General features: G+C 58.0%; 2 protein-coding genes across 7 annotated transcripts in view; one reads left to right on the plus strand and one right to left on the minus strand.

The window, feature by feature from the left end:
* Nucleotides 1–11,441, minus strand: part of TRPM2 (transient receptor potential cation channel subfamily M member 2) — a 50,619-nt gene extending 39,178 nt beyond the window's left edge. The window contains exons 1-3 of one of the 4 annotated variants that reach the window (XR_012499474.1): nt 9,539–10,813; nt 5,736–6,010; nt 5,067–5,155 (exon numbers count right to left, since the gene is read on the minus strand). Coding sequence is in view for 3 of the 4 variants with exons in the window: in XM_074342605.1 (XP_074198706.1) it covers nt 5,067–5,155; nt 5,736–6,010; nt 9,539–9,659 (485 nt within the window). In the remaining variant the exon portion in view is untranslated. The other 3 variants (XM_045503965.2, XM_074342605.1, XM_010966509.3) reach the window with 3 other exon arrangements.
* A 4,148-nt stretch (nt 11,442–15,589) lies between these two features.
* CFAP410 (cilia and flagella associated protein 410) lies at nt 15,590–24,549 on the plus strand. 3 transcript variants are annotated; one of them, XM_074343094.1, is made up of 7 exons: nt 15,694–15,881; nt 17,301–17,319; nt 18,693–18,739; nt 20,010–20,239; nt 21,013–21,184; nt 21,915–22,005; nt 23,654–24,549. In XM_074343094.1, exons 1-7 carry the CDS (start codon nt 15,805–15,807, stop codon nt 23,738–23,740), a joined length of 723 nt encoding a protein of 240 aa, XP_074199195.1. In that variant the 5' UTR covers nt 15,694–15,804; the 3' UTR covers nt 23,741–24,549. The 3 variants fall into 3 exon arrangements, with proteins under 3 accessions (XP_074199244.1, XP_074199195.1, XP_074199143.1); XM_074343042.1 differs by having other exon boundaries at nt 15,697–15,881; nt 24,132–24,549; XM_074343143.1 differs by lacking the exons at nt 18,693–18,739; nt 20,010–20,239 and having other exon boundaries at nt 15,590–15,881; nt 24,132–24,549.
* Nucleotides 24,550–24,893: the final 344 nt, after the last annotated feature.

The raw sequence follows: 24,893 nt of genomic DNA on the forward strand, positions 1-24,893 counted from the left end.
CCCGATGGATGAATTCAGCAGCAGAACGGAGGTGGCAGAGGAAAGAATCTATGAACTTGCGGACAAAACAACAGAAATTCCCCCAACGTGAACAACAGAGAGAAAACAGCCCTAAATAAACAAGCGAATAGCCCCGGACCTGCAGCTCCAGGACACAAGATTAGACACTCATGTCATCGGAGTCCCAGAGGAAAAAGAGAAAGAAGACAAAGCTTTAATAGCATGTAAAGAAATTATGATCAGGTAGGAGTTTTCCAGGAATGCAAACTTGGGTTAACATTTAAAAATCGATCAATACAATTTATCATATTAGCAGAACAAAGGAGAAAAGTCTTATGATCATTTGTTTGGATGCATAAAATGTTTTACCAAATTCAACACTGACTCATGATACTAACCCTCGACAAACTAGGACAAGAAGAGAATCTCCTCAACCTGATAAAAAAAAAAATCTATGAAAATCCTACTGCTAACATCATGCTCATGATGAAAAGTTGAATGCTCTTATCCCTAAGACTGGGGACAGGACAAGGATGTCCACCCTCACCACTGCTAGTCAGCCTTGTACCAGAGGTCCTAGCTGGTGAAATGAAAGAAAGAAGGAAGGAAGGAAGGAAGGAAGGAAGGAAGGGAGGAAGGAAGGAACCAAATTTTCCCATATTTGAAAAAGAGGGCATAAATGCACAGATTCAAGAATCTGAGTGAACACCAAACAGGATAAACCCAAAGAGATGCATGCCAAGACACATAATAGTCAAACTTCTGAAAACTAAAGACAAAGAAAAGATCTTGAAAGCTGGAAATGACATCTCACCTATTAGGGCAAAAGAACTCAAACAAATGCTTTCCCATCAGAAGCAGAAACAAGTGCCAGAAAGAAGTGACACAACATTTTCCAAAAACTAAAAGACAAAAACCACCAACCCAGAATTTTACATCCAGCAAAAACAGCATTTGCACACGACAGGGACACCAAGAGTCTTAGATGAAAGAAAACCAGGGAATTTGTCACCAAGAAAACTACCCCAAAAGGGATGGCTATAGGAAGTTCTCTGAATGGAAACGATAAAAGGAGGGATTCTGGACGATTAAAAAGGAAGAAAGAACAGGGAAAGGGTGAAAATACGGGCGAGCACAACACATTTTCCTCCTCTCGAATTTTCTGAATTACATTTGATGGTGGAGACAAAACTGCACCACCGTCTTCCATGGTTCTCAGCGCACGTGGAGGAACTTTTGTAAACGAGTGTATTATAAATGGGGAAGGGCTAAGTGTTGTAAAAGGTGGTAATGTTTCTACACTTCACTCAACTGGCAAATGTCAACACCAGGAGGTTGCGGTGAGTTATGGATACATCAGCAGATTGGCAGTTACCATGGTGTGTGATGTTATGAATGTAAATACCTGGAACAACCGCTAAGAAAAGCTACACAAAGAGACATGGTCAAAAACAGTGCAGACCGGGGGGAGGGTGTGGCTCGGGGGGGAGCGCGCACTGAGCACACACAGGTCCTGGGTTCAATTCCCAGTACCTCCAGTAAAAACACATAAATTTTTTAAAAATTGAAAAAAACCCAGCATAGATAAATCAAAATGGAACTCTAAGAAATGTTCGAGTAACTCACAGAAAGGTGGGAAAAGAAAAACAGAGAAATGTAAACAAACAAAAACACAATGGCAGACTTCAGTCCTAATCTATCAATAGTTACATTCTCTACACACCAATCCAAAAAAAATCACAGAGATCAGCAGCGTGGATAAAAAAATAATAAGACCCAGTTATTTGTTGTCTACAGAAACCTCACTACAAATATTGTGATCAAGGCAAGTTTTCTCCTCAGCAACAAACAGCGAACCACCAACACACATGACTCCAGTGGACACCAAAGGCCTTCTGCTGAACAAAACAGCCAGTCCCAAAAGATCACATCGTGTATGATTCTATTCACATGACATTCTCGAAATGAAACAATTACAGGAATGAAGAACAGATGAGTGGCTGGTAGCCAGGGGTTACGGACGGTGGGGAAGAGTAGGTGCCGGTGGAACCCCTGGGGGGACCAGGAGATCTCGGTGTAGAACCTTTGCAATTTCCTATAAACCTCTAGCTATTTCAAGATACAAAGGTTTTTATTTTGTAGAAATAATTTGTATAGAAAAATACCGTATAATTTGTATGTGGAATCTTAAAAAATGAGATAAATAAGCTTATTTACAAAGCAGAAACAGATTCAGACATAGAAAGCAAGCCTGTGGTTACCAAAGGGGAAAGGGAGGAGGGATAAAAGGGAGTTTGGGATTAACAGATACACATTACTGTATATAAAATAGATAAACAACATGGTCCTACTGTACAGCACAGGGAGCTACAGTCAATACCTTGTAATAAACTATAGTGGAAAAGAATATGAAAAGGAATGCATTTATATATGTGACTGAATCACTATTGCTGTACACCAGAAATTAACACAACATTGTAAACTGACTATATTTTAATAAAAATTTTTTAAAAATTTTTAAAAAAGATTAAAGAAAACACACACAGTGCAGGCTGGAAGCAGGAACTTCCGGACACAGGGTGCAGAGGCCCCCCAAGCTCTCACGCTCCCCAGGCACAGAGGGGTGCCTCCCCCCGGGAACCACAGAAATCCAACCTGTGCTCTGCTCCCAGAGAGAACGCCCCGACTTCTCTTTTCAACTCTCACCTGCCCTCATCTTCTTTGGTTTCATGGATTGAAATCTTTTTATTCCTTTACTTCTATTCTTTGGGGTTTGGGGTGAGAGAGGAGACAGACACTGTGTTCCGTGCAGCTTGTTTAAATGGAAAACTACACGTTGTTTTAGATTCCTGCTTTTTGCTAGTAACCAATGACCCAGAAGACTAGCTACAGATGAGCCCACACGGGAACATCCAAAAGCAGATGAAACCTAGGCCAGCAACCCAGGGGAGAGGCTACTGGACCAAGAGAGAGAACAGTCCCGCGGCCACCTCCCAAGCGTGTGGCCTCGGAGGCTCTGACCCTCCATTTCTCAATCACTAAATGGGAGAAATGAAACACTCTCTTACCCCAAGCCTGCAAAACTTGTGAGGGCCAAATGAGGTTCCAGATGGGACATGATTTATAAAATCAGTGCATATTAACTAGCACGCAGAGGGCCAAGGGTTGGCTGGGAGGCTGCGGCCCACCCCGCACCCAAGCCTCCTGGGCCCGCCTGGACTGCACTTCCACCGACCACCAAACCCCCAGTCCCATGGCTCACGCCGGGGCCCTGGGGCTGTGGGCACAGGGCCCAGCCATGAGGAACTCAGAGCACACCCCGTACACCCTCCTCTAGGACCCTGAGGGAGGCTCAAGTCCCTTCCAGACTTGAGAGACCTTGGCGAGCACCCACTGTGGCAGGAGGGAACTGGGTCCAACGCAGGGAAGGGAGCCCCCAGGACAAGGTCGCCGCGACCTCCTGTGTCTTGGCCCACGGCTGCCCCAGCCTCCGTTGCAGTTTCTAACAGCGAGCCTAGAACCTTGCCCTCCGCGACCTCCTCCCTTGAAGCCCGCCCCTTGGGCGAGGTTAGATCTTAAACCTCTGTGCGTCCCCAAGCCTGACGCGGAGCAGGAAACTGCACCGAGCCCGCTGCCCAGAAGCTAAACCACGAGAGCATTCCCTCCCGCGCTCCGGGCCCATGTGGGCAGAAGCGGGGCGCTGGCGCCAGCACCTCGGGACAGGTGCAGGAGGAGCGGGGAGAGCAGCGCCCGAGTGACGGCGCACTCCCCACAGCCTGGCTGCCCCTCGCCTCAGCCCTGATCTGATAAAGGTGTCTCTGGGCTCGGAGCTTGCCGAGCACCAGGCCTGCAAAGCACAACAGAAACACTGAACGAGGAGGGGGCCCGTTCCTGCCTCCAATACAGACTGCACCCTCAACCCTCACAGGCCCCTGTCAACGTTTCTCCACTGGCTCAGAATTCAGAGGAAAGGAGGCTGGGCTTCAATGGTTGGCACCCGTGGACCCCTACCAGCCAGACCCAGATTCCACAGAAAACGTCTTCAAAGTGATTTGAAACCAGCAATTTCTGCATGGGAAGCTGTGTACCACAAGTCTCTGAGGCTGTTGTTATAAACCAAAACTAGGAGGAGGGTGCAGCTCAGTGGTAGAGTGCATGCTCAGCGTGCATGAGGTCCTTGGTCCCACCCCCAGTAACTCCATTAAAATAAGATTCATTACAAAGGGAAAAAAACCCCTAAAACTAAAGACCTCAGTGCAAAACACTCTGTGCATATGAGCAGGACGACGGGTGAGAACTTGAACTCTGTACCACCAAGTACACTGGAGGGCACCAGCCTTGAGGCTGTCCGCTGGAGCACGGTGGCAACTGTCTCTAACTTCAGGCTCTGCTCCTACGACTTCCCGGGGAGAAATGAGGTCTCTCATCCCAAGAGGAGCCTGCTGGAGTGTGAACCCCCAAACAGGGTGCTTTTGGTGGTAACAGCCTGGGTGCATCTTGGGACCCCAGAGGCAGCATCACTGGTGAACATTCATATCTGATTTCAGATCACAGCCCTCGTCTGTTGTCTCCCCACAGGACGCTCTTCTTCTCTGAATCGTCCAGCAGCATGAGCTGGACGCTAGCTATCTGTCCAGCGGGAAAGTAATAAAATGACACATCCTCGGTCAGAGCTCAGAACTCGCAAGAGAGAGAACCACAAAACCACACAATTGCAGTGCTGTCGGCAACTGGTATAAAAAAGAAATACAGAGTGGGGGCGGGAGGGAGAGGTTACGTCTGGGACTGGTCAGGGAGGGCTCCATGGCGGAGGCAGCGTCACCAGGTGACAAAGAAGCGGACGCAAGAAAGAGTGAGGCTGGCTTGTGGCACAGCACCGACCAGGCTGTGCCCGGAGGGAAAATGCAAACTCGAATCAGCGCTGTGTTTGTGGGGGACGTGGAAACGCACCCTAGGCCAAAAGAGACACGGGATTGTCCCCCACTGAGGCCCCGGTCGGCTCTGCTCTGATCAGCCACCCGCATGGGGACAGGGAAGGGGCCGTAAACACAGGACAGGCCACTTACCCAGCATCAGATAGCTTGGGGCTTTCCACAAAGTACATGCATTCTTTCTTCTTGATGTTTTTAGGAATCCACGAACTCAGGTTTCCTTGCTGAGGATGAAAAGGGCACCTGGAGACCCTCAGGCAGTTGGAGCAACGCTATCCCGAAGCTCATGTCCCACGCCTCTCAGACCTGCCTGTGCACCCTGACACAGCTCGGGGGTCTTTTCAGAGATGGGGACGGAGCCCTCCCCCACCACCTGCCAGAAGCCCGCAGGTGGGGACCCCGGAGGGAGGCGTGACCCTGGGGAATCACTCCCTCCTGGGCCCTGGGATTTTCATAGCCCTTTACAGGTTATACTGTGACATTCCAGCATCTCTCCAACACAGATCTGCCGAGGGCTCTCCACGAAGCCAGCCCAGGACCTAGCTGGTGCCCCGCACCTTCCCTGTCAGATGAAGGATGTGAAGTGCGGGCTTTCCAGGAGGGCCTCCAGGACCCCTGGACTTGCCCAGCACTCTGGAATCAGACCAAGGACAGGAGTGGCCCCCGGGGCACAGACCCGGCTGCCTAGTGCTCCCTCCGAGTCCCCCTCCCAAAGCCTCCCTGGGCTGGAGCCCCTGGCTCTGTCCTCCCCGGTCACTGACTGCCCCACCAGGGCTCCAGCACACCCAGCGACCCTGAACCTACCTTGTCACAGTTGCCGAAGAGGAACTGCGACCTCTTGCTCTTGCAGAGGCTGCTGTTGCTCCGCCGGAGGTGGGGGGCCATGCCCCCGTTGACGACCTTCCTGGGCTGCCCCCCGAAGCCCTCCTCCTGCCTGGAGCCAGCCGTCCTCCGCGTCGACGGCTCCATGCCAACGGCCCTGCTCCAGCTCCACAGCTCCCGCTCCCTCTGGACGGGCTTTTCTCCAGCTTTCGAGGCTGAGAGGTCTGGAGGCAGGCCACGGGGACCACTGCAAGGGGCTGGGGGGATGAGGCACGTGTTCCCTCATGGGTAGCCCGTCCACGTGTCCATCTGCACAATTTCCTGACTGCCTGAGCTCGGTCCCCATCGGGCACTGGGCAGTCGAGGCACTGGCACATCCCAGGGGCCCAGGAGCCATTCATAACAGGACAACTCAAGTCACTGTGATGCACCAGAGAAAGAGCGCCAGCCCCACCCCACCACTCCCAGATGCCTGGCAACGCCCACGAGCCCAAGGATGGGGCAGGGGGTCGGGGTAGGGGGGGACTGCCTGGTCGTCACACATGGTGCACATTCTGGGGTCCAAGCCTCATGTGTCCAGACATTCATTCACTTATTTTGTTTTCCAAAAAAGATGGGGAGGGGCACGGCTCTCTGCTCTGAGACACAGGCCCTCGAAACACAACAGGTCTCCGTTTCTCCAGCCCTTCCCTCTGGCTCTGACCTGCTCTCCATCACCGGGGCCCCAGGAAGCAGCAGTTTACAAATGGGAGAAGACAAACACGTGTAAACCCCACAGGCCTTCCCTGGAGCCATGGGTGCCCATGGGTGACATCCCGTGACGTCGCCCTTGATGTCACCCCATGTCACCAAAGGTACCATCCAGGGAGGCAGCCCCCCAACCCCTGCTCCAAGGGTGTGAACGGGGCCGCCTGGCCAGAGAGCAGATCACAAGGTCTCCCCCACCCCCACCCTGGAGCCCTTTCTGGCCACATCCTCTTCCCACACGTGACAGTGACTGCCGGACAGTCTTTTCTCTGCCCGCTGTTGGGGCCCAGCATAGCTGGCCCCAAAACATGACTCAAAGGCGTACTGATTATCTTAAAGTTACTTCAGAAACGGCCGACACAAGAGGGACCCCTGCCCCTCCTCTCCGTCTCCCTAAAAGCAGGAAACTAACCCCCCATGTGTAAGGACATAGAAGGACACCCTGTCGCCAGAGACAGGGATTCAGGCCGAGAAGCCTGGGCAAACCGCCCTCGTGACGCCTTTCCTTGGCGGCCCCGAGCCCAGACCGCTCAGATGCTTCAGTCATCGGGCACGCAAAACCCAATGTCAGCTGCTGTTTCTTTGTCTAAAAAGTATAAAGCTGCTCCTTTGGCCACATTTTAGGGTTCACTTCTGTGGGGCCTCCAGGCACACGAATTCAAATTCAGGCTTCTTTTTCTCCTGTTAACCTGTCTTGTGTCAATTTTACGATTAGTCCAGCCACCAGAACCCAAGAGGGCTGGAGGGGGAAGTTCCCCACCCCCGCCCCCACAGCATCGTCCAGCTGCAATACGTGGTCACCGCGCACCAGGAGGATGCAGGGGACTCGTCGGGAAGGGAGGCGCCCGCCCAGCTCTCACCGGGTCCACCGGGCCCACCTGGCCCACCTGGCCCACACTCTTCAGGGCCACTCAGTTCAGTGCTGGGCCTTGGGGTTGAGTCACCTGGTCGCTGGCACTCAGGGCTCAGGCCACCCCTCCTCTGTGCCCTCGCTCCTCCCCCTGGGCTCCTCCCTCCCCGCTTGCCCCTGTGCCAGGGTCCCCCCAGATGCCCACACCAGCTCAGAGGAAGGGAGCTAAACCTCCCTCACATGAAGCGCCAGGATAACACAGAGCGCTGGCAGCAGGACCGGGTGCTGGAGCCACAAACACCCGCAGAAGGGGAGGCAGCTCTGGAGCTGAGCACGAGGCAGAGCCGGAAGAGTCCGGTGGGCAGGGGCCCTGGAAAAAGCCTCCCCGACCGTGGACAGACAGGAGTCTCCTGAGAGAAGAGCTAAGTGGTCACCAGCAGGGTGCTGGTAGAAACGTGACTAAAGGCCATTCTGCTGAAATCTCAGATGGAAAGGAGGACAGTGTGATTGGAAACCGGAGGAAAAACAGTCGTGTTATAAAGGGGCAAAGAGCGTGGCCAAATGGTTCCACATACTGGTGTTTTGTGGAAGAGAGAACTTGTAAATGACGAAAGTGGAATCTGGTTGAGGAAACAGCTAGCCAAAGATGCACATACAGACTGGCTTCTCCTGAAAGCTCCCAGTGCAATGCAGGGAGAGAGAGAGGGCTTAAAGACGGAACTGTTCATCAAAAAGGATGCAGAATTTAGAGATCTGGGCGGCCTATCGACACTGAAAGCGGTGAGAAAGCTCGTGCAGGAGAGAGGATGGGGGGGCAGCCGTACTTGGTAACGATGCAGGGGTGGCTGGTCATCTCAGGAAGCTGGGAGCCCTTCATCCAGCTGGGGGAACGCACCGGTCATCTCAACAGAAGCCGGGACCCATGTCCACACAATAGAAGACTGAGCCTGAGGCATTTCGGAGATCAGGGGCTGCCCTGCCCCGGGAGGGCGTGTGGGACAGAATGATTTCAAAGGAGGGGTCGCAGCTGCCATGCACCCCTCCCATCTTGGGCTCAGCTCCCCAACCCTCCCCACCCATGTCCCCCTGTCCAACAGTCTAGGCCCTGGGACAGTCCAGAAACCCAGGGCTGACCATGAGCTTACAGAGTCCCCCACCCAACCTTTCCTAGGGTTCTTCTCCCCTAAATCGTATCATCAGTTGCTCTCTTCACAAATCATCGAGAAGCAGATTTGTCCCCGTTTCACAGCTGAAATTTTCCACGAGCAGTTAGTATGGGTGTGTTGAGAAAACTCTAAAAGTAAGTGACTTCCGGGGGTGAGGGGGCGGATCTACAACATAGGCCTGAATACACAAGTCACACCACACGCACACCTATAGACATCACCTAGCAGGATCCTCGAGGGGCCCGTGACGGTGCTGCTACAGAGTGAGGGGCATGAGCAGGAGCAACGAGTGACCTCCAAATCAGGACCAGAGGGGCTCAGGAAGACAAGGCTCCTCCTGGTACCCTGCCCACCCCAGCCCAGAAGACTTACCAGGAGACAGAAGCCCCGGCTGGCCAGGCACACTGGACTGTGTGTGTGGGGCTGGCCTGGGCACACTGGCTGCGGCTGGATGTGCACCCCTCTCTCTACTTCTCTAAACCCTGTAGCTGCTCTGGCTCCAGCATCCTCTGAAATCCTAGCTGTGAAAGCATTTTCCAGACTATAAATAGCCACATGCGGGTGAGGGGAGAAGGAAGTAGCAGCCACAGAAGCGGGCCATGAGGTCTTGGGGGGTAGGTGGAGTTCAGAGCAAGAGCCTGAAATGGCCAAGTCCCTGAGCTCCCCACGACCGGGCTCGGCGCTCTGGTCAGACCGCACCCAGCCCTGTCGCGGCGCCGCGGCGCAGCCCGGCGGATGCCCGCACCCTGCTGCGTGAGTCCCTGCGCTCCGCGCCACCACAGACCGGCTGCACCCACGCACCCGGCACCCGAGCCCGCGCCCACCCCTCTGCGTCCCGGCTCACCCAGACCCGCGAGCCCGCATTCGCCCCGGAGCCCCAGCCGCGCCCCAGCTCCCGCCCCCCAGCCTGCGCTCTGCTTGTGCCCGCTGCCCGACCCGCAGCCCTGCCCACCGGCGCACCCTCCGCTCCAGCGCCGCCCGCCGCCTCGTCGCCGCACGTCCTCCATCCCCGGCGCGCGTACCTGCTCCGAGAGGTGCCCGCGCCCGCGCGTCACCCGCGCCGCTGCGCAGGACGGCCGCCCTGGCCCCGCGGGGCCGCCCGCATCTCGGGCCAACGGCGCCCCGCAATGCGCTCTGCGTCATGGCTCCGGGGAGCGCAGCCCGCCGCGTCCCGCACCCGCGGCTGGAGCCAGACACTCTCACCGAAGCCGGCGCGGGCCGACCTCCCGAGCGCCCCCACCTCCCGCCGCGAGCTGTGGGTCCGCCTCCCAGGGGATACCTCCTCCCAGGGGGCTACGGAGAGCGCCTGCCCCGTGCAGCGATTCTCCGCGGGAAGGGCCGGAGCTGGGCAGGGGTTGTGTCAGCGGGGGCGGGAGACCCCGTGGGCCTGGGGCCTGGGGAGCTACTTCCCCCAGCGGCGGGCCGGTGCCCTCGCCATCTTCCTGGGGGACCCAAGGCCAGGAGACCATGCCGGGTAAGGCAGGACTAAAAGGGGCAGGAGGAGCGGGAAAGATGTGACCACACAGCATCACCCTGGCAGGTGCTGGCCACTGGGCCCCACAATGCCTGATTTCGACCCTCCTGGCTGGAGGACTGAGGACTGAGTTCTGACTCCTGAAAACCTGTTCTCAGTTTTCCCTAAAGGTCCAAACTCCCTGGCCACAACTCTCTCACCCTGCAAAGGCTCTCTGCCCTCTCCTTCCAGGCTGCCAGCCCACAGTGCCCCACAGCCACTCCTGGGCCCCCAGGGAAGTGAACAGGGTCCCGTTGCCTCTCTGATACCGAGGCCCAGAGGCTGCCAACTGACCCCTCATTTCCTCCCCTGAGTGCACTGACCAAGTGTCCAGACACCTGCCCAGAGCACCCTCCTCTGGAGTGCCCTTTGCCCCCACCTGCCCCTGCTCTCTGCTAGGAGCCAGCTGGCAGCGCCACAGGTCCACCGGCCAAAGGGTGGCCCCGGCGTCATTCCCCCACTATTGGGAGGTCTCTGAGCAGCTTGGGAAAAGTGTGAGACCCATCAGAGCCGCTTGTACAGCCCTGGTTTGTTTTGTTTTTTCAAAACACTATGATACACGTGAAGGTAGCTGGAGCCTCTCCTCCAAAGCGGTTGGCAGCATGGAATTAAAGAACAGCAACGTGGGACTCGTGCCCCGGCTCCGGCCCGCAGGCCCGCACGCTGCAGGGCACAGCCCCCGCCCAGCCCTGCTGCGTTCTCCGGGCCCAGCAAGCAGTGAGTGGCCGCCCAGGAGTGAGCCTGCCGCAAGCGGCATCTGAGACCCCAGTGAACAGGCAAAGGAAGCGGAGACCCACCCGTGTCCGTGGCTGGTTGTGGGCAGCTGTGTCCAGACTCTCACCCAGTGCTCCTTCCCTGATGCCCTCTGGCCCGAGAGCCATCTCATTGACGGAAAGCGTACGGGGTACAGTTAATATTTCACAAGACAGCAGTAACTGCAGATCCGTCCGATGGACAGGCACGGACGGGCTGGCTTTTGTTTCTAAGTATCCCAGGGCCTCCATGGGAACATCGCTTGAGGTGAAGTATTTCATGAATCAGGCTTCTGATGAAACATCTGTACCCACACTGTCCCCATGGGGCTCCTTCCCTTCTAAAGAACCACATGTTTCACAAGAAGGCCACATTCTATCTGTTGGACACCCTGCAAGAGCCATTCTGAAGGCTTCCCGTCAGAACAGAAAGCAGGAACCAGCAGCAGAGACAGCAAGTGCCGACCTGGATGGACGGTCGTTTCAAGCTCAGAGAAGGGAAGGCAAGGCTGAGGACTGCGTCATAGTGCGGACAGCGTGTCCAGGATACAAAGCCCCCAGCCCTGGCCGCAACAGAAGGCCACAATCCCTGAAAAAGACAGAGATCTGATCCGTGAGCATGGCCACTCTGGTCATGAAGAATACACCAGAGCAGAGAAGCCAGGTTGCCGGCTCCTCGGAGAAGAATGAAGGGAGGCAGGGAGGGCCTGAGGGATGGAGGGTGCGGCCAACATGGCCAGAGCCTAGAGCAGGGGCTGCAGACGTCTTCTGTGTAGGGCCAGAGGGTAACTAGTTCAGGCTTTGCAGGTGACGGTCTCTGCTGGAGCTACTCAGCTCTGCCCATGCAGCCAGAAGGCAGCCACGGGCAAAACATCAGTGAGCGGGTTGGCCGTGTGCCGATAAAACTTTATTCACAAGAACAGGCAGTGGCTGGATCTGGCCAGTGGGCTGTGCGTTGCTGACCCCTGGTCTAGAGAGAGGACCAAGAGAAGTGGGCTCCGGGCCGGGGAACAACGTTGTTGTCCTTCATCACTTCACTTCCGAGGTCAGCAGATGACCTGCATTCCAGAAGCATCTTATCATAAAGGACTGCCCACAGGAGCAAGTGGCCATGGTGGTGCTGCACAGGGGTGTGAAGACTGTGGCCGCCCTAGTGCCACGGGCCTGCCCAGAAAGCTGGGCCAGGTGGCCCATTCATTCTACAGCAACCATGGGGAGAACAAAGCTGGAAATGACCCCACGTCTGAACAATCTCTCAGGACACTGAGTAAAATGAATAAACACAGGCCGTTCTTCTCTGCTACAAGTCCATTCTGTGGTTTGCTGCAGAGTCCATCCGTCCTGACCACTCTGTGCACTGGCCAGGGTCACCTGGCAGGGGAGGAATGGGGAGGGCAGGGAGGCCCGTTCACTTAGCAGGTTCCCCCCTGCCACATGTCAGGCTCCCCATGTCTGTTTGCAGTCCTCATGACCCAGTGTGGCAGGAAACCTCCTCACTCCCCAGAGATGATGGAGTGGGGACTCCGGGACCTGCCAGGGCTGGTATGTGAATGCCTCTGCAGACCCTGCATGCATCTCGGTCAGCCAGCCCACAGTCGTTTCCTGAAGCCTCACCACAGGCAGGCCGTCTAGGGGCTGGGGCTCTGGGAAAAGGAGGTGCTCAGACCCACAGTCCAGGGGAAGAACAACAGAGACCACCTCAGGTCATGATAAACACTGAGGAGTCAGGGTAGGGGGGCGGGGCTTGGGCAGGAGCTGGAGACAACAGGGCTGGTGTCAGGCCAGGCTGGAGGGCCCTTCTGAGCTGGGCTGGGAGGAAGTAATGGATCGAGCTGGAAGAATCTGATGAATGGCATCTGAACCCAGGGACAAGCAGGTGCAAAGGCCCTGAGGTGAACTCAAGTTGTGTGTCTGAGGACCAAGAGGCATGCCATGGTGGCTGGTGAAGTGTGCCGGCAAGTGTGGCAGGAAATGAGGGGAGGTGGGCAGGGGCCAGATCTCTCAGGATCTTCCGGCCCCTTGATCAGCTGCCTATTGCACGGGACCCTGTGCTGGTGGATCAAACTGCAGTGAGCCCTCAAACCGTGGTGCTGGCTGAGGCCCCGGGAAGGAAAGCCAAACCCAGAACGAGAGAGTGTCTGTCCTGCCCAGGTGCATCTCAGTCCCGTCTCCCCGTCCCTCTGTCCAAGCCGCAATGGCCTCCCCCTCCCTGATCACCAGCTAGCACTGGACTGGCTGAGGACAGAGGCTGATGGCCGTCAGGTAGCTAAGGCATTGCCCTCCCAGGCTATCCAGCGTCTCATCTGTGCTGGACACCCCAGTGGCCTAAGTGTGGGGTTTGAGAATCTTCACACTATGGCCCACCCTAGTGCCTCTTCCAGACCTTCTTGTCCCCAATTCTCCAGTCTTACCTCTTTCCAGCCCCCTATCAGAGGGTAAGGCCATTCCTGCCCTCCCGTGAATCCACTTGTGGTCAGTGCCCTCCCCCAACACAGAGCAGAGGAGGAGGCGCTCCACGTGGGGCCCGGGACCTCCTGCTCACCTACGCATCTTGCTTATGTGCCAAGGCTGTGAAGCCATTTCCTCGGGTTGTTCCTACAGCTGGTAACCGTGAGAGCTGAGGGAACATCGCCCCTAGACCAAGATGAGGACTGCTCACTGCTTGCTGGAAAAGGGTGGAGCCAGAGCCCTCTGCTCCTTCCTGGTATTCCTGTGCACCCGAAAGCGTGTGCAGCAAGCATCCACCGAGCCCCCTGCGTTACTCCCATGAAACTCAGGGGTTAGGGAACTGATGCAAATGTGCCAAAGCCATGAGGAATAAACTGACTTTTGTCTCTGACCCAGGAGTCAGTCTCCTGCTGGCATTTGTGAAGGAGTAACAGGCTTAGGGACCTGCAAGCGGGGTCAAACCAAGTCCCAGGCCAACACCTGGCCGTTGCAGGCATCAGCCTTCACCTCTGTCCTCCAAGGCCACCTGAGAGAGACATCCAGCAGCTCTGTCCATTTCCACCCACACCCTGAGCAGGCCACCCTTACCAGCTGATCAGAGGAGCCCCCGTGTGGCCACAGGCACTGGTACAATGGTGGAGGCGGCATGGGGGACTGGGCCACCTGTGCTCCAGCTTTCTGCGCCCTGCCCCACACCCCCCTCACACCCGGTTCCACTCACCTGGGACTCTTGCTGGGCCCACGCACCCCGAGGCAGAACCCAGGCATGGAAGATGGGTCTCAGGGCGAGAATCTGACTGATAAACTCTTCACAACACTGCATGTCCCAGCAAAACACAGCGCCCAGGACAAAACACAGAGCGCACAGCAGTTGTTAAACTACTGTGTGGGAGTGCTTTTCTCTTTTTCCAATTCCTTACATCGTTTTTACGACAAAAATGGTGGGGCTGGATGGGATGGAAGGTCCTATAGCAAAATCCCACTCTCCCCCACTGAATCACCACTCCTCGTCCTGCCACGGGCCTCTCCTACAGGCAGGTCCTCCATCAGCCTCCGGGACCCTGGGCTTCAGATGTTGCTGTGATGTCCTGGGAAAGCAACCTTTGACCTCCGTGAAAGAAAAAGTTATTCTGACATATGTTAAAAGGATAAGGAAGACTTTACTCCAGATTATTGCAATTAGAGGAGAGAGACTGGGCTGAACTCCAAGTTCAACAAGGAAAAGGGGGGTTTATGAGAGAGGGGTCCATAGATAGAAAGTTACTAAGAGACTTCAAGGGCAGGGGATGTTGCTAAAGACAGGCCAAGAAGACAGATACCACTTGGGGGAACGAGGAGCTTAATCAGATGATGAGGGCGATCAGAGACCAAAGGTGGGGGTGACTTAGCAGGATCTTTGCTAAGACTGGGCTGGGCAGGCCAAAGACAGGACCAGGGCCTAGTGGAGAGAGCTCCCCTAGGAGGCTAAGTTTGGTCTTGTCGCCTCTAACAGGTCTGAGATCCCACATACCTGTCTTAATGTACCGTGCTGCTGTGAACGAAAAGCTGCCTGCCATGTCAGTAAACAAAGGATGCGGCGGCCATCAGGTCATCACCCATGACCACAGCCCCGGTGAGCCAAGGGAACTCAGGAGGGAGACAAGCGGGCAGCCCGGCCTCTGCAGCCACCCCCAGCGGTGCCCCCGAGGGGACTCAGGATGTGGAGGAACAGAACACGGGCCCTGGACAGCTAGGTGCACATCAAAGGAACAATTTCTAAGAGCCCAGACTTTGCACTTTCCCACACAGAAAAGTGCTAAATCCCTTGACGTGAGAGGTCTCGTTTTCTTCAGTTAACAGTCATTTTTTGATGTTCCAACCACCTGGTCTTTGCTGCAAAAACTCCTATATCCTGGCTTCTACCTTGCCGCTTCGGGGCCTTCCCTCAGAGCTCCCTCGGAGCTCCGGGAGGCCGCATCCCAGCCCGAGTCCTCAGGAGGGTGCCATGAATAAAACACAAGTCTCAGCCTTTAAGACGCCCTTTTTTTCCAGCGGACACCGCCCAAGTAACCTCTGACTTCTAAAATGTTCCAGTACTCGTGAGGTCTCGCGGCTGGCCCGCACCTTTGGCCCCGCCTCCTTGCCTTGAATGCTGAGGGGCAGGGGGGTCAACACAGCCCTAGGACTGCCCTGGCTGTCTCCTCTCGATGCTTTAAATCTCTGTAATTCAGGGCAGTTTAGAGCCCACCATTCCAAACGCTCGGGGCTGGGGGCTGGGGGCAGGTCCCACCCCGTCGCAGCAGAATTACGTCAGAGCCCGGCGTCTCCACGCCCAGCAAGCGCGGGACCAGGCGCGCGGCCCCAGGGCCGGGGCGCGGCGGACGGAGGCGAAGCCAACGCAGGGGAGCGGGAGCCCTGCGGCCCCAGTGCGCACGCGCCTGCCCGCCGCCTCACTGGTGGCCAATGGTCTGCCAGGACCCGCCCCTGACGACGCGGCCCCGCCCCCTAGAGACGCGCCGCCGCGGAGCCGACACCCTCCCAGGTAGCGGGTGGCTGGAGAGCTTGGCGGGGTCTGCGGTCCCGGCGGCGCTCCGCCATGAAGCTGACGCGCAAGATGGTCCTGTCCCGGGCCAAGGCCTCGGAGCTGCACAGCGTGCGGAAGCTCAACTGCTGGTGAGGCCCAGAGGCCGTGGTCGCCCCCGCGCTTCCTCCCCGCTGCCCAGCACCCCCTCCCTGGAGTAGGGCCAGGAAGAGCTGCCGGAGAAACCGAGACCCCAGCCCAGTACCCCCGCCCTGGAGCGGGGACCCCTGCCCGGCATCGCTGCTCTGGGGCGGGACCGAGGAGGGTCTGCGGAGGCTGTAGAGGGGCTCGGGGTAGAGGGGGCACTGCCACCTCCCCTTCCCGGCCCCTGCCCCAGGCCGGTCTGCTCCAGAGGTGCTGTGAGCTCAGGTGGCCTTGGACAAAGATCATCCCAGAATTTGCACCCCTCCTGAGTGGTAGTGTTTCACACAAGGCTCCACACCTCTCCTTGCTTGAAATATTGGGACTTACGTTGAAGGCTGGCTGTTTGGCTTCTAGATAGCTTTGGTGGGGCAGATGGTGCACTCCGTGGACAGTCTCATTTCTGAAACTGCCAGCAATAAGGTGGGAGATCAAGATGATTGACACTATTTCTAGGGTAAAGAAAGGGAGCAGAGACTCCAAAGTAATGCTTCAGTAAATGTTTTTGTAATTGAGCCCACCTGCCAGGGGCAGAGGTGTGGGGGCTGTCCCTGAGTGACTCGCTGTCTGGGAGGTGACAGGTCAAGATACAGGTGCTGTGGGGTCAGTGCAGGATCCAAGGCAGGGCAGCCAGGCTGAACTGAGCCAAGGAAAGACAGAAGTGCTTCCAAACCTGCAAGTTCTACACGGGGTCACTGGGAACCCAGAACACGGCTCCACGCACCTCTGTAAACTGGGCAGGTGGGGAGTGGGGCACTCGGCCAGAAGCAGACCTTCCTCCCACTGGTGTCAGCAGACTGACTGCAGTGAGCTCTGCCTGTTCATTAAAAAGCCTTTCTCCTTGTCCTGCACATCTGGTATTTTGGCCACAACATCCCTGTCCTTTGTTTTCAATAATGCACGTCTTTGTTCTGCACAAGGAGGTCACCCTTCCGCTCAGCAGGGAGGAACAACAGCCCTATTTCAGGCTTTCTGAAGTGTGTCTCATAAGTTGCATGTTGAGCCCTTGAACTTGGCCTCTTACAAAGGCTCCCTTGTTTATCTACATTAGTGAGGGAATTATCCCTCTATGCAGCAGCCTTCAGAATGAGTACATCTTTGTGTGCTTCAGAGGGCGCAACCTCTGCCCCTCCTCAGTCTGAGAAGTAGCCCTCTAGTGTCAAATAGTTTTGTCCAAAATCAGCTAAGAAACAATTTGGGGCCCCTTTGTCAGTTATCTGAGAAAGCTTGCTTTTACTTTGTCCTTGAAATCAGAGACTCTTAAAGTTTATAGACGTTTGTCATTAATTGTTGGAACTTTTTTTTTTGTTTTTAAATTTATGTATTCAATTTTAACAAAGTAAAAGTATGTATGTCTTTTCTTTCCCCAGGGGCAGCCGCCTCACAGATGTAAGTATTGTGCTGATCACCTCCAAATGGTCCCTGGTCCCCAAGAGGTGACCGGACCTCACTCATCCGATCCTGGCCCCAGTCTGCTTTGTTCATTTAGCAGTTTTTGTAGGGCAGCGCTGCTAATGAAAAGAAAAGTTCTGTAGTATCCAAGTTTATTCTGAAGTTCCTTCAAACATTCTCATGTGGATGGAGGGCCTCTATGTTGTGGAGAGGAGGGAGCAGTTCCAAGATGCAGACCTGCTCTGACCTGGGGAATAGCCCCAGGGACTCGGTTTCCTTTAAGGAGCAGTGCATTTGGCTTGGGGTCTTTTTTTATAGGTTCCTGGACTTCACGTCCCCTAGGAGGTTCCTCACTTCAGCAAGTCCTCTTGGTCAGTCCAGCTTCACCCTGTCCTCCCTCTTGCCCCCACCAACTGTAGGAAGAGATAGGGCTGGGGTGGGGGCGCAGCTTGTGCGGAGCTGAACTGAGTTGTGAGTCTGAATGCGCCGCCCCCTTCCTCTCTCACTCCTAGGATGAATGTCCCCAACTTGCACACAGTCTGGGTGCCAATCAGTTGGTTCTAAGCGACTTCTGTTTTGTAACTTGAACTATACCTTTCCTGAAAAACAAAGTTGGAAACACTGAGTGGCTGGGCTGTCCAGAAGAGCTGATTCCGCTTCATACTCTAACTGAAATGCTGCATATGTTAACAGCGAAAACAAACAAAACAAAGCAGCACCGTGGCAGAAAACACTTGTGTTGCAAGTATGAGCATCCTGGCCAGAGGGCGAGCTTATTGAGGTCGGGGCCCCGTGTGACTCCGTGCCTGGCGTCTGGCAGCCACACAGACTGGGGCTGCACCGCTTATCAACCTGACAGGTTGGGGGGCTTCGTGAATCAGCCTGAGCCCCACCGCTCTTTCCCACTGAGTCAGTGTTACTGTGGTCTGAGACCCAGTTCTAGGCCCGCCTCCCTATTGGCATAGCTCCATTGGCAAGAAGGGGCTTCTGTCCTTTGTTCTCTGTGTGTGTGTCGGGGACAGAAGGAAGACAGGCTCTCTGTCCACTGCGGCCCCTTGCTGATGTCCTCTGAGGGCATCTGAGATTAGGGGTGCTCCGTGTCGATGGCTGCAGCGTTTGGTGGTAATGGTGCTGTTTAAAGTTGTAGAGACGGTGCCAGTTTCTCCCATCAGCTGGGGGGATGTCTAGGCTGCAGAGGGGCGTGGGGCAGAGCTGTGCGTGCTCCCGCTGGGGTGAAGGAGGCCACCCCTCTCAGGCCCTGGACGTGGGGTTGCCGGCGGCTCCAGCTAGGTTCTCCGTGGGCTGCTGGAGAGGTGTGATGCCGCTGCGCCTGAGCAGCGATGTCGGCAACCACGCTGTCTTCCCCCTAGATCTCCATATGCCGGGAGATGCCCAGCCTGGAAGTGGTCACCCTCAGGTACTCAACACCCACCGGCCGTCACTTTTAAGTCACCGGGCTTAAAGAGGAGGAGAAGGCCCAGATCCCTCCCGCAGGCTGCTAGTCGCCCCAGAGTCCCGGCCAGGGCCTGCAGCCCCTCGGCCCCGCCCTCCTTCCTGGGAGGCACTCGCCCTGCTTGCCCTGCCTGTCTCCCTTGGTGAGCCCCCCGCGTGGCCGCGTCCGCCCCGAAGCTCGGCCAGCTTCCCCGCATCACAGGGCCGTCACGCTCTCCTCTTCCACAGTCGTTAGCATTTTAACAAATTAAGGAAACCTTGAATGAACCAAATACTGCCTTTGGACTTCCAGGCCGCTGGGGAGTTTGGGGGGTCAGGGGGAGGGAGGCGCACCCTCCCCCCCTGAACTCTTTCCTGCCCACTCTGGGCCCAGGGCGGGGGCTGTGCTGCCAGAGGCTGGGGTGAGGTCCCCACAGGCAAACCCTCACAGGGCCTGAAGGTCTGCAAGGAAAGCAGGCAGTTCAGAAGGTCCCGGGACTCGCCTGCTTGTGGGGTGGTGGCCCTTGTTCTGTGCGGACCCCTGTGACTTGCCCTTCTCACCACACAGCCAGCCACCCTGCTTGTCCCCAGCTGCCCTCTGCTCGTTCTTTGCGTCTTCTGAGGTCACGTTATGGGTGCCCTGCCGCCCACCTCGTGCTCTCGCACCCCCAGCCCACCCCGACAGGCTCCGGTCTGGGCCTCGGTTTCCCCACCTGTGAGGTGGGGTGTTCTCAGCGGTCTGTCTGGGTGTGTGTGTGGGGGGGGTGATGACGCCGCTCTGTCAGTTGGAGCCTGTGGGTCCCTGCCTGGTGGCTGGGTGATGTCCTGTCTGACATGTTCATGGTTTAAGCCCGGAGCTGTGTCTTTTGTGCACACGGGGTTTGGAAGGTCAGTGCTCAAGTCTTAGTCACGTGGAGCTTACGTGTGCCATGGGTTTTTCTGGCTGCTACTCACTGTGAGGCACAGGGGTGTGTCTGGGCGGCCTCAGCCTCCTGTCCTATAAGGGGGAGACCTCGCACCCCCATGTTGACGCCCCGAGGCCTGAACGGGGTGGGGGCTGCTGCTCCCACCTGCAGCTGCAGGCCGTCCCCTGTAGAGCTTTGTCCCGGCCTGGGACCTTCCTGGACCCTGAGCCCCTGTGGCCGGTTCTGACTGGGGCGGGGGCCGTGGGGCAGGCCGGGCAGTGCCCCTGCCTGTGTCGGGGACCGGGCCGCTGTCGGGGGCTTCCGGCCGCGCTGACTGGCGCCTCCGTGCAGCGTCAACAGCATCTCCTCCCTGGAGCCGGTGAGCCGCTGCCGGCAGCTGAGCGAGCTGTACCTGCGCGGGAACCGCATCGCCAGCCTGGCCGAGCTCTCCCACCTGAAGGGCCTGCCGCGCCTGCGCGTGCTCTGGCTGGCGGGGAACCCGTGCTGCGGCGCGTGTCCCCACCGCTACCGCATGACCGTGCTGCGCACCCTGCCCCAGCTGCAGAAGCTCGACAACCAGGGTACGTGTCCCCTGGCAGGCGCCTGGCGCGGCCCGGGTCGGGGTGGGGGGTCTCAGCCGCCCGGCCAGGGCGTCTCTCTGCGCTGCCCTGGAGGCGCTGAGCTGCGGCGCCTCCTTTCCACCTGCCACGCCCCCTCTGCTCGACACTCATCCACGCAGCCCGGGGCGCGTCACTGCCAGTCCCCAGGGCTGGCGGTGCCCAGCGCCCCTCGCCCTCCGGCTCGGGGTTGCCATCCTGGTGGAGACGCCGCCTCCCTGCCGTTTTCACCTGCGTCTCCTCCGGCACCCACGGCACGCAGCTGGCCAAGTGTGTGGGCCGTCTGCGCTCCTGCCTCGGGGGATTCCAGCCCGCTTCCGGGGACTGTGCCTTTCTCTGGTTCGTCGCTGACACTCTCTGTGCTGGTTCCTGACCTTTGTCTTATTTACACAGTGATTTTCTCCCAGATGAACAACTTTAATATAAACAGACTTCAGGGAAATTGCCGTATGTGAATGAAATAGAAGAAATACAGCGTATTCTGTTCCTTTTTAAAATTTGTCTCAATTTGGGGCAGGGTTCCCTATGGCTTTTGGCAAATGCTGGAATTTAGCTTTGCAAGCAGTCACTGGCACCTGCCAGGGCGGAGATGCAACCGTGTTGGGACCCGGCTCTGTTCTGAGGGAGCCGGCCATCAGGTGCACAGACAGACACCTCTTCTTTGAAGCAGTCTGTGCTGAACACTGAAGGGGTGACGAGGCCACTGGTGTTTTTGTCCCTCTCCCGACCCCCCAAAGCTGTGACGGAGGAGGAGGTGTCCCGAGCGTTGATAGAGGGAGAGGAGGTCACCGCCCCCAGCCAGGAGGACACGGGGAACGGCCAGCCCGAGCTGTCATATGCGCTGAGCACCATGGACGCCACCACTGAGACGTCACAGGACCTGCTGAGCCTCAGTGAGGAGGAGGCCAGGTGGGGTCAGCATGGCTGTGCCTCTAGGACTAAGGGGAGGGGGTATCCAGGTGGCCCCGGGCAGGGAACTCGTGTGAGTGTGGAACCAGCCCTGCGCGGGGACTGTGGACTCAGGGCAGTAGGTTAGCAGGCATGCAGGGCCAGCGGGGCGGGAGGGAAGCCCAGTGGCTGCTTGAGCCATTGTGCAGCCTCAGGGACCCCCAGAGCCAGCGGGGTGTGCTGGCCAAGGAAGAGCCCTCCCTGACCCACGGCACACCTCCTGTGGCTTGGCGGCCTCTGAGGGCAGCTGACTGACTGTCACGGACATTTCTGAGCAGAAACTAAATGCAGGGAAGGTGGTGGAGACTGTTGTTCACAGCAGACCCCTGGCTGAGTGTCCACTAGCGGATGACCGCGCCTGTCTTGCTCTCCTGCACGTCGAGGGCCCGTGGGTGATGGCCAGCAGGGGCAGTTGCAGGCCCTTCTCCGTGTCTGGGGCTGGAGCTCTGGGTGCAGGGAGGTTACCCTGTGGGTCAGAGAAGTGAGTCCTGTCTTCCCCTCGTGTCTGGGGCTCCCATCCCTCGAGAGACAGTGTCATAGAGTGGGAGTCCCTGTGGATGGGGTGAGGGTCCACTTTGAGGAGTGAGACTCTCCGTGGCTCTGGGATTGGACCTGCGGATATTGTGTGAAAGGTGCGGCTTTGGGGCCCCGAGCTCCTCGGGCCTCACGCCCCTTGTCCTCCCCCGAGCAGCGTCCAGGGACAGCTCGGCCTGAAGCCCCCTTCCCGGGACCGATTTCCATCCTTCTCACAGAGGGAGGCCGCAAGCAGTCTCAAGAACAGGGTGAGTATCATGGTGGCCGCTGGCTCCCCAGCCCGGAATGTGGAAATTGCGGGCTGAGGGCGGGGGACAGTGGCTGGAGACGCCACAAGGCCGTGCACAGCCAGGCCCCGGAGGGTGGGAAGCAGGCCGTCCGGGTCCAGTGTATGTCTCCAGGTCCAGGCTGGCTGCACGTGGCCAGTGAGGGTGAGCCTGAGTGTGCAGCCGGGCCTCCCTGCACCCACTGCCCCCAGGGCCCATGTGAGGCCCGTCCTGGGCTCGGCAGCGTGGCTGTGGCAGGACCTAAAGTTGGAGAGTGCTGCCTGTAGAGAGGCCTCCAGCCTGGCGTTAGAAGTGGGGGCCCTCCTGGCCAGGGCGGGGTGGCCTCACCGTGCAAGGACCGGGACGCAGGCCCTGCGGCTCCAGAGGCTCCCTGCAGGGACAGCAGTTGCTGGTCACGGGGCCGCTGGGCGACGTTGTCGAAGACCCGGTCCCGCCAAGGTCTCTGCCACGCGCGCCACTCTGGCTTGTGCTTGGCCCCTTTCCCTGCTCACGGGATGGCCCTGCTCCAGGATCAAGGGCAGCAGGACGGGGCCACTTCTCGCCAGGTGCGTCCTCTTAACTGGCACACAGCAGCTTTTCTGGGTGCCCCTGCGCCCCAGCAGGCTGGGCTCCAGTTCCTGAGCCAGAGGGGCTCCCGAGCCCAAGCCCAAGCGGGTCATTGGCGGGGAGCATGGGGGGCCTCACCGCCTGGTCACGTGGGATGGGGGGCTGTGTGAGCAGAACCGGGGTCTGGGGGGCCGTGACCCCCCAGCCTCTGCTGCAGCAGCTGGCTCTGCCTGACCAGAGCTGCTGGGTGCTGGGACCCACCCATGGTCTCATGCAGGTGGGGTCCACAGTCCGGGGGGCTGCCCAGAGCCACGGGCTGGGACTCACCTGTTATGTCAGTGACCACTTGAAATGCACGGGGAGCTCATGGGAGGTTCAGAGGGGGCGGATTGAGGCCCCGTCCTGGGGAGGGCCACCCCACCTGGAGGTGTCACCACGGGCCTGCAGACAGCTGTGACCACAGGCTGAAGGCCAGTCTAGGCAGCAGTTGCTGGACCTGAGGCCGGTCTCCCCAACCGGCCTTGTCCAGCCCATCACTGTCGCCTCGGGACCACACTCTCCTCAGGGAGGTGGTGCGTGGGGCAGCTCAGGGTCCCTGCACACGTTACAGGAGCCCCGAAGTGGATACCATCCTGGTGGCAGGTCTGCCCTGTAGGTGGGATGAGGCCTGAAGCTCCCCCCACCCCCACTTGCACATGGGGTGTTTGCACAGGAGAGTGGGCCAGAGCTTGAAAACACTGGTTCAGAGCTGTGCTTTCCATAAAGACAAAAGACTATTACACCCGTTAACGGGACGCCTGCTCCAGAAGCAGAGAACGGAAGGGCCCTGCCCTCGAGGATCTAGCCAGGCTGGGGCCCAGGGGGGCAGCGAGCCCCCGCAGGCCTCTGAATGCAAGGTGCTGATGGCCTGGGGTCGGGGGGCCGGGGCAGTGAGGTTTGTAGGGAGCTGGAGCCTTGGGGCATCGCAGTGGCCAGGGGTTAGTGCCCTGGGCAGGCTTCTGAGCGGACATGGTCACGTGGCTGTGTGCACGCTCCAGCTCGCGGCCGTGTCTTCTCACTCCAGAAGGAGGATCGGCTCAAGGAGCTCCTTCATGCAAAATCCTCCCCCAAGTTTCCTAGTAGAAACTGTAACACTGCCCTGCTCGAGTGAAGGTGGAAAGCGGGTGTAGAGATGTGGATGCCTGTGCGTAAACACCTGAGCACGTGCGCGTCTGAGCACATTGCCCAGCACCTGCTCTGGCCCCTGCCCTGTCACTGAGCAGCTGTGTGACTGAGGGCCCATTACTCAGCCTCTCTGGGCCTCGGGGCTTGGAGCAGGAGGTAAGTCAGTTTGTAGGAAGTCGCTGCAGGCAGTGGGCGCCCTCCCAGTGCCACGGCTGTGACTTCAGTCCTCCCAAGTCTCCATCCGTTGCCTGGAAAGCCCCCTCCTGAAGGCTGTGCGGCCGAGATGCACGCATGCTGCTGGCCAGGCCCACGCGTCCGGGTGTGGGCAGCCCACCTGGGAGGCGTGGCACTCAGCCAGTGACCCTCTGTGCCCCTAGAACAACATCCTGACAGCCATCCTGCTGCTGCTGCGGGAACTGGACAGTGAGGGGCTGGAGGCCGTCCACCAGACCGTGGTCTGCAGGCTGCAGGCCCTGCACAAGCAGGAGCTGCAGGAGGACGTGGAGTGACTCTGGGCGGGGCTGCCAGGCCCTCCTCCCAGGACCCTGTGCTGAAGGCCAGCATCTTCCCGAGCACCTGGGGGTTGGAGGCACAGCCGTGGCCTCGCCCCAGCACACGGGGCTGCGTCCTCAGGCAGCAGAGCTCTCGCTGTGGACGGGGGCCGCGGGGAAGGCAGGTGCCAGTGGGCGGACCCGCCCCTGTGCCCTCCTTGGCGGCAGGGCCCACCTTGCCATGGCCTCCCTGAAGGGGGACTTGGCGGCCACTCTCCGTAATAAATGTTTTCCCAAAGTCTGATTTGGAAGCAGACGTTTCCCAAATGCCAGGCGGGGCCTGGACGTTCCTGGTAAAGGGGAGAGCCGTCGCTCAGGCGTGTTTTCTGTGTCAGTTCTCTGGCTCGGCCACGGGATGGATGTCTGTGGACTGTGGGAGGCTCCCAAAACAACGTCAGCCTTAGGGACAGGCTGCCTGCCACCTCTGGGGGCGTTCTGTCTCCCTTTTTGGGAGCCCAGCACGACGCAGAGGGTCTGCGCTGCCCATGTGTGAGAAGGTTCAGACGGACAGGCCGCGCTTCTGCCTGGGGACCCAGGTATGGCCACGGGAGAAGCAGCTGCGTGGGAAAGGACAGCCTTCCAGAGACT

The sequence above is a fragment of the Camelus bactrianus genome, chromosome 1 (assembly GCF_048773025.1).
Source record: "Camelus bactrianus isolate YW-2024 breed Bactrian camel chromosome 1, ASM4877302v1, whole genome shotgun sequence".
NCBI lineage: Eukaryota > Metazoa > Chordata > Mammalia > Artiodactyla > Camelidae > Camelus > Camelus bactrianus.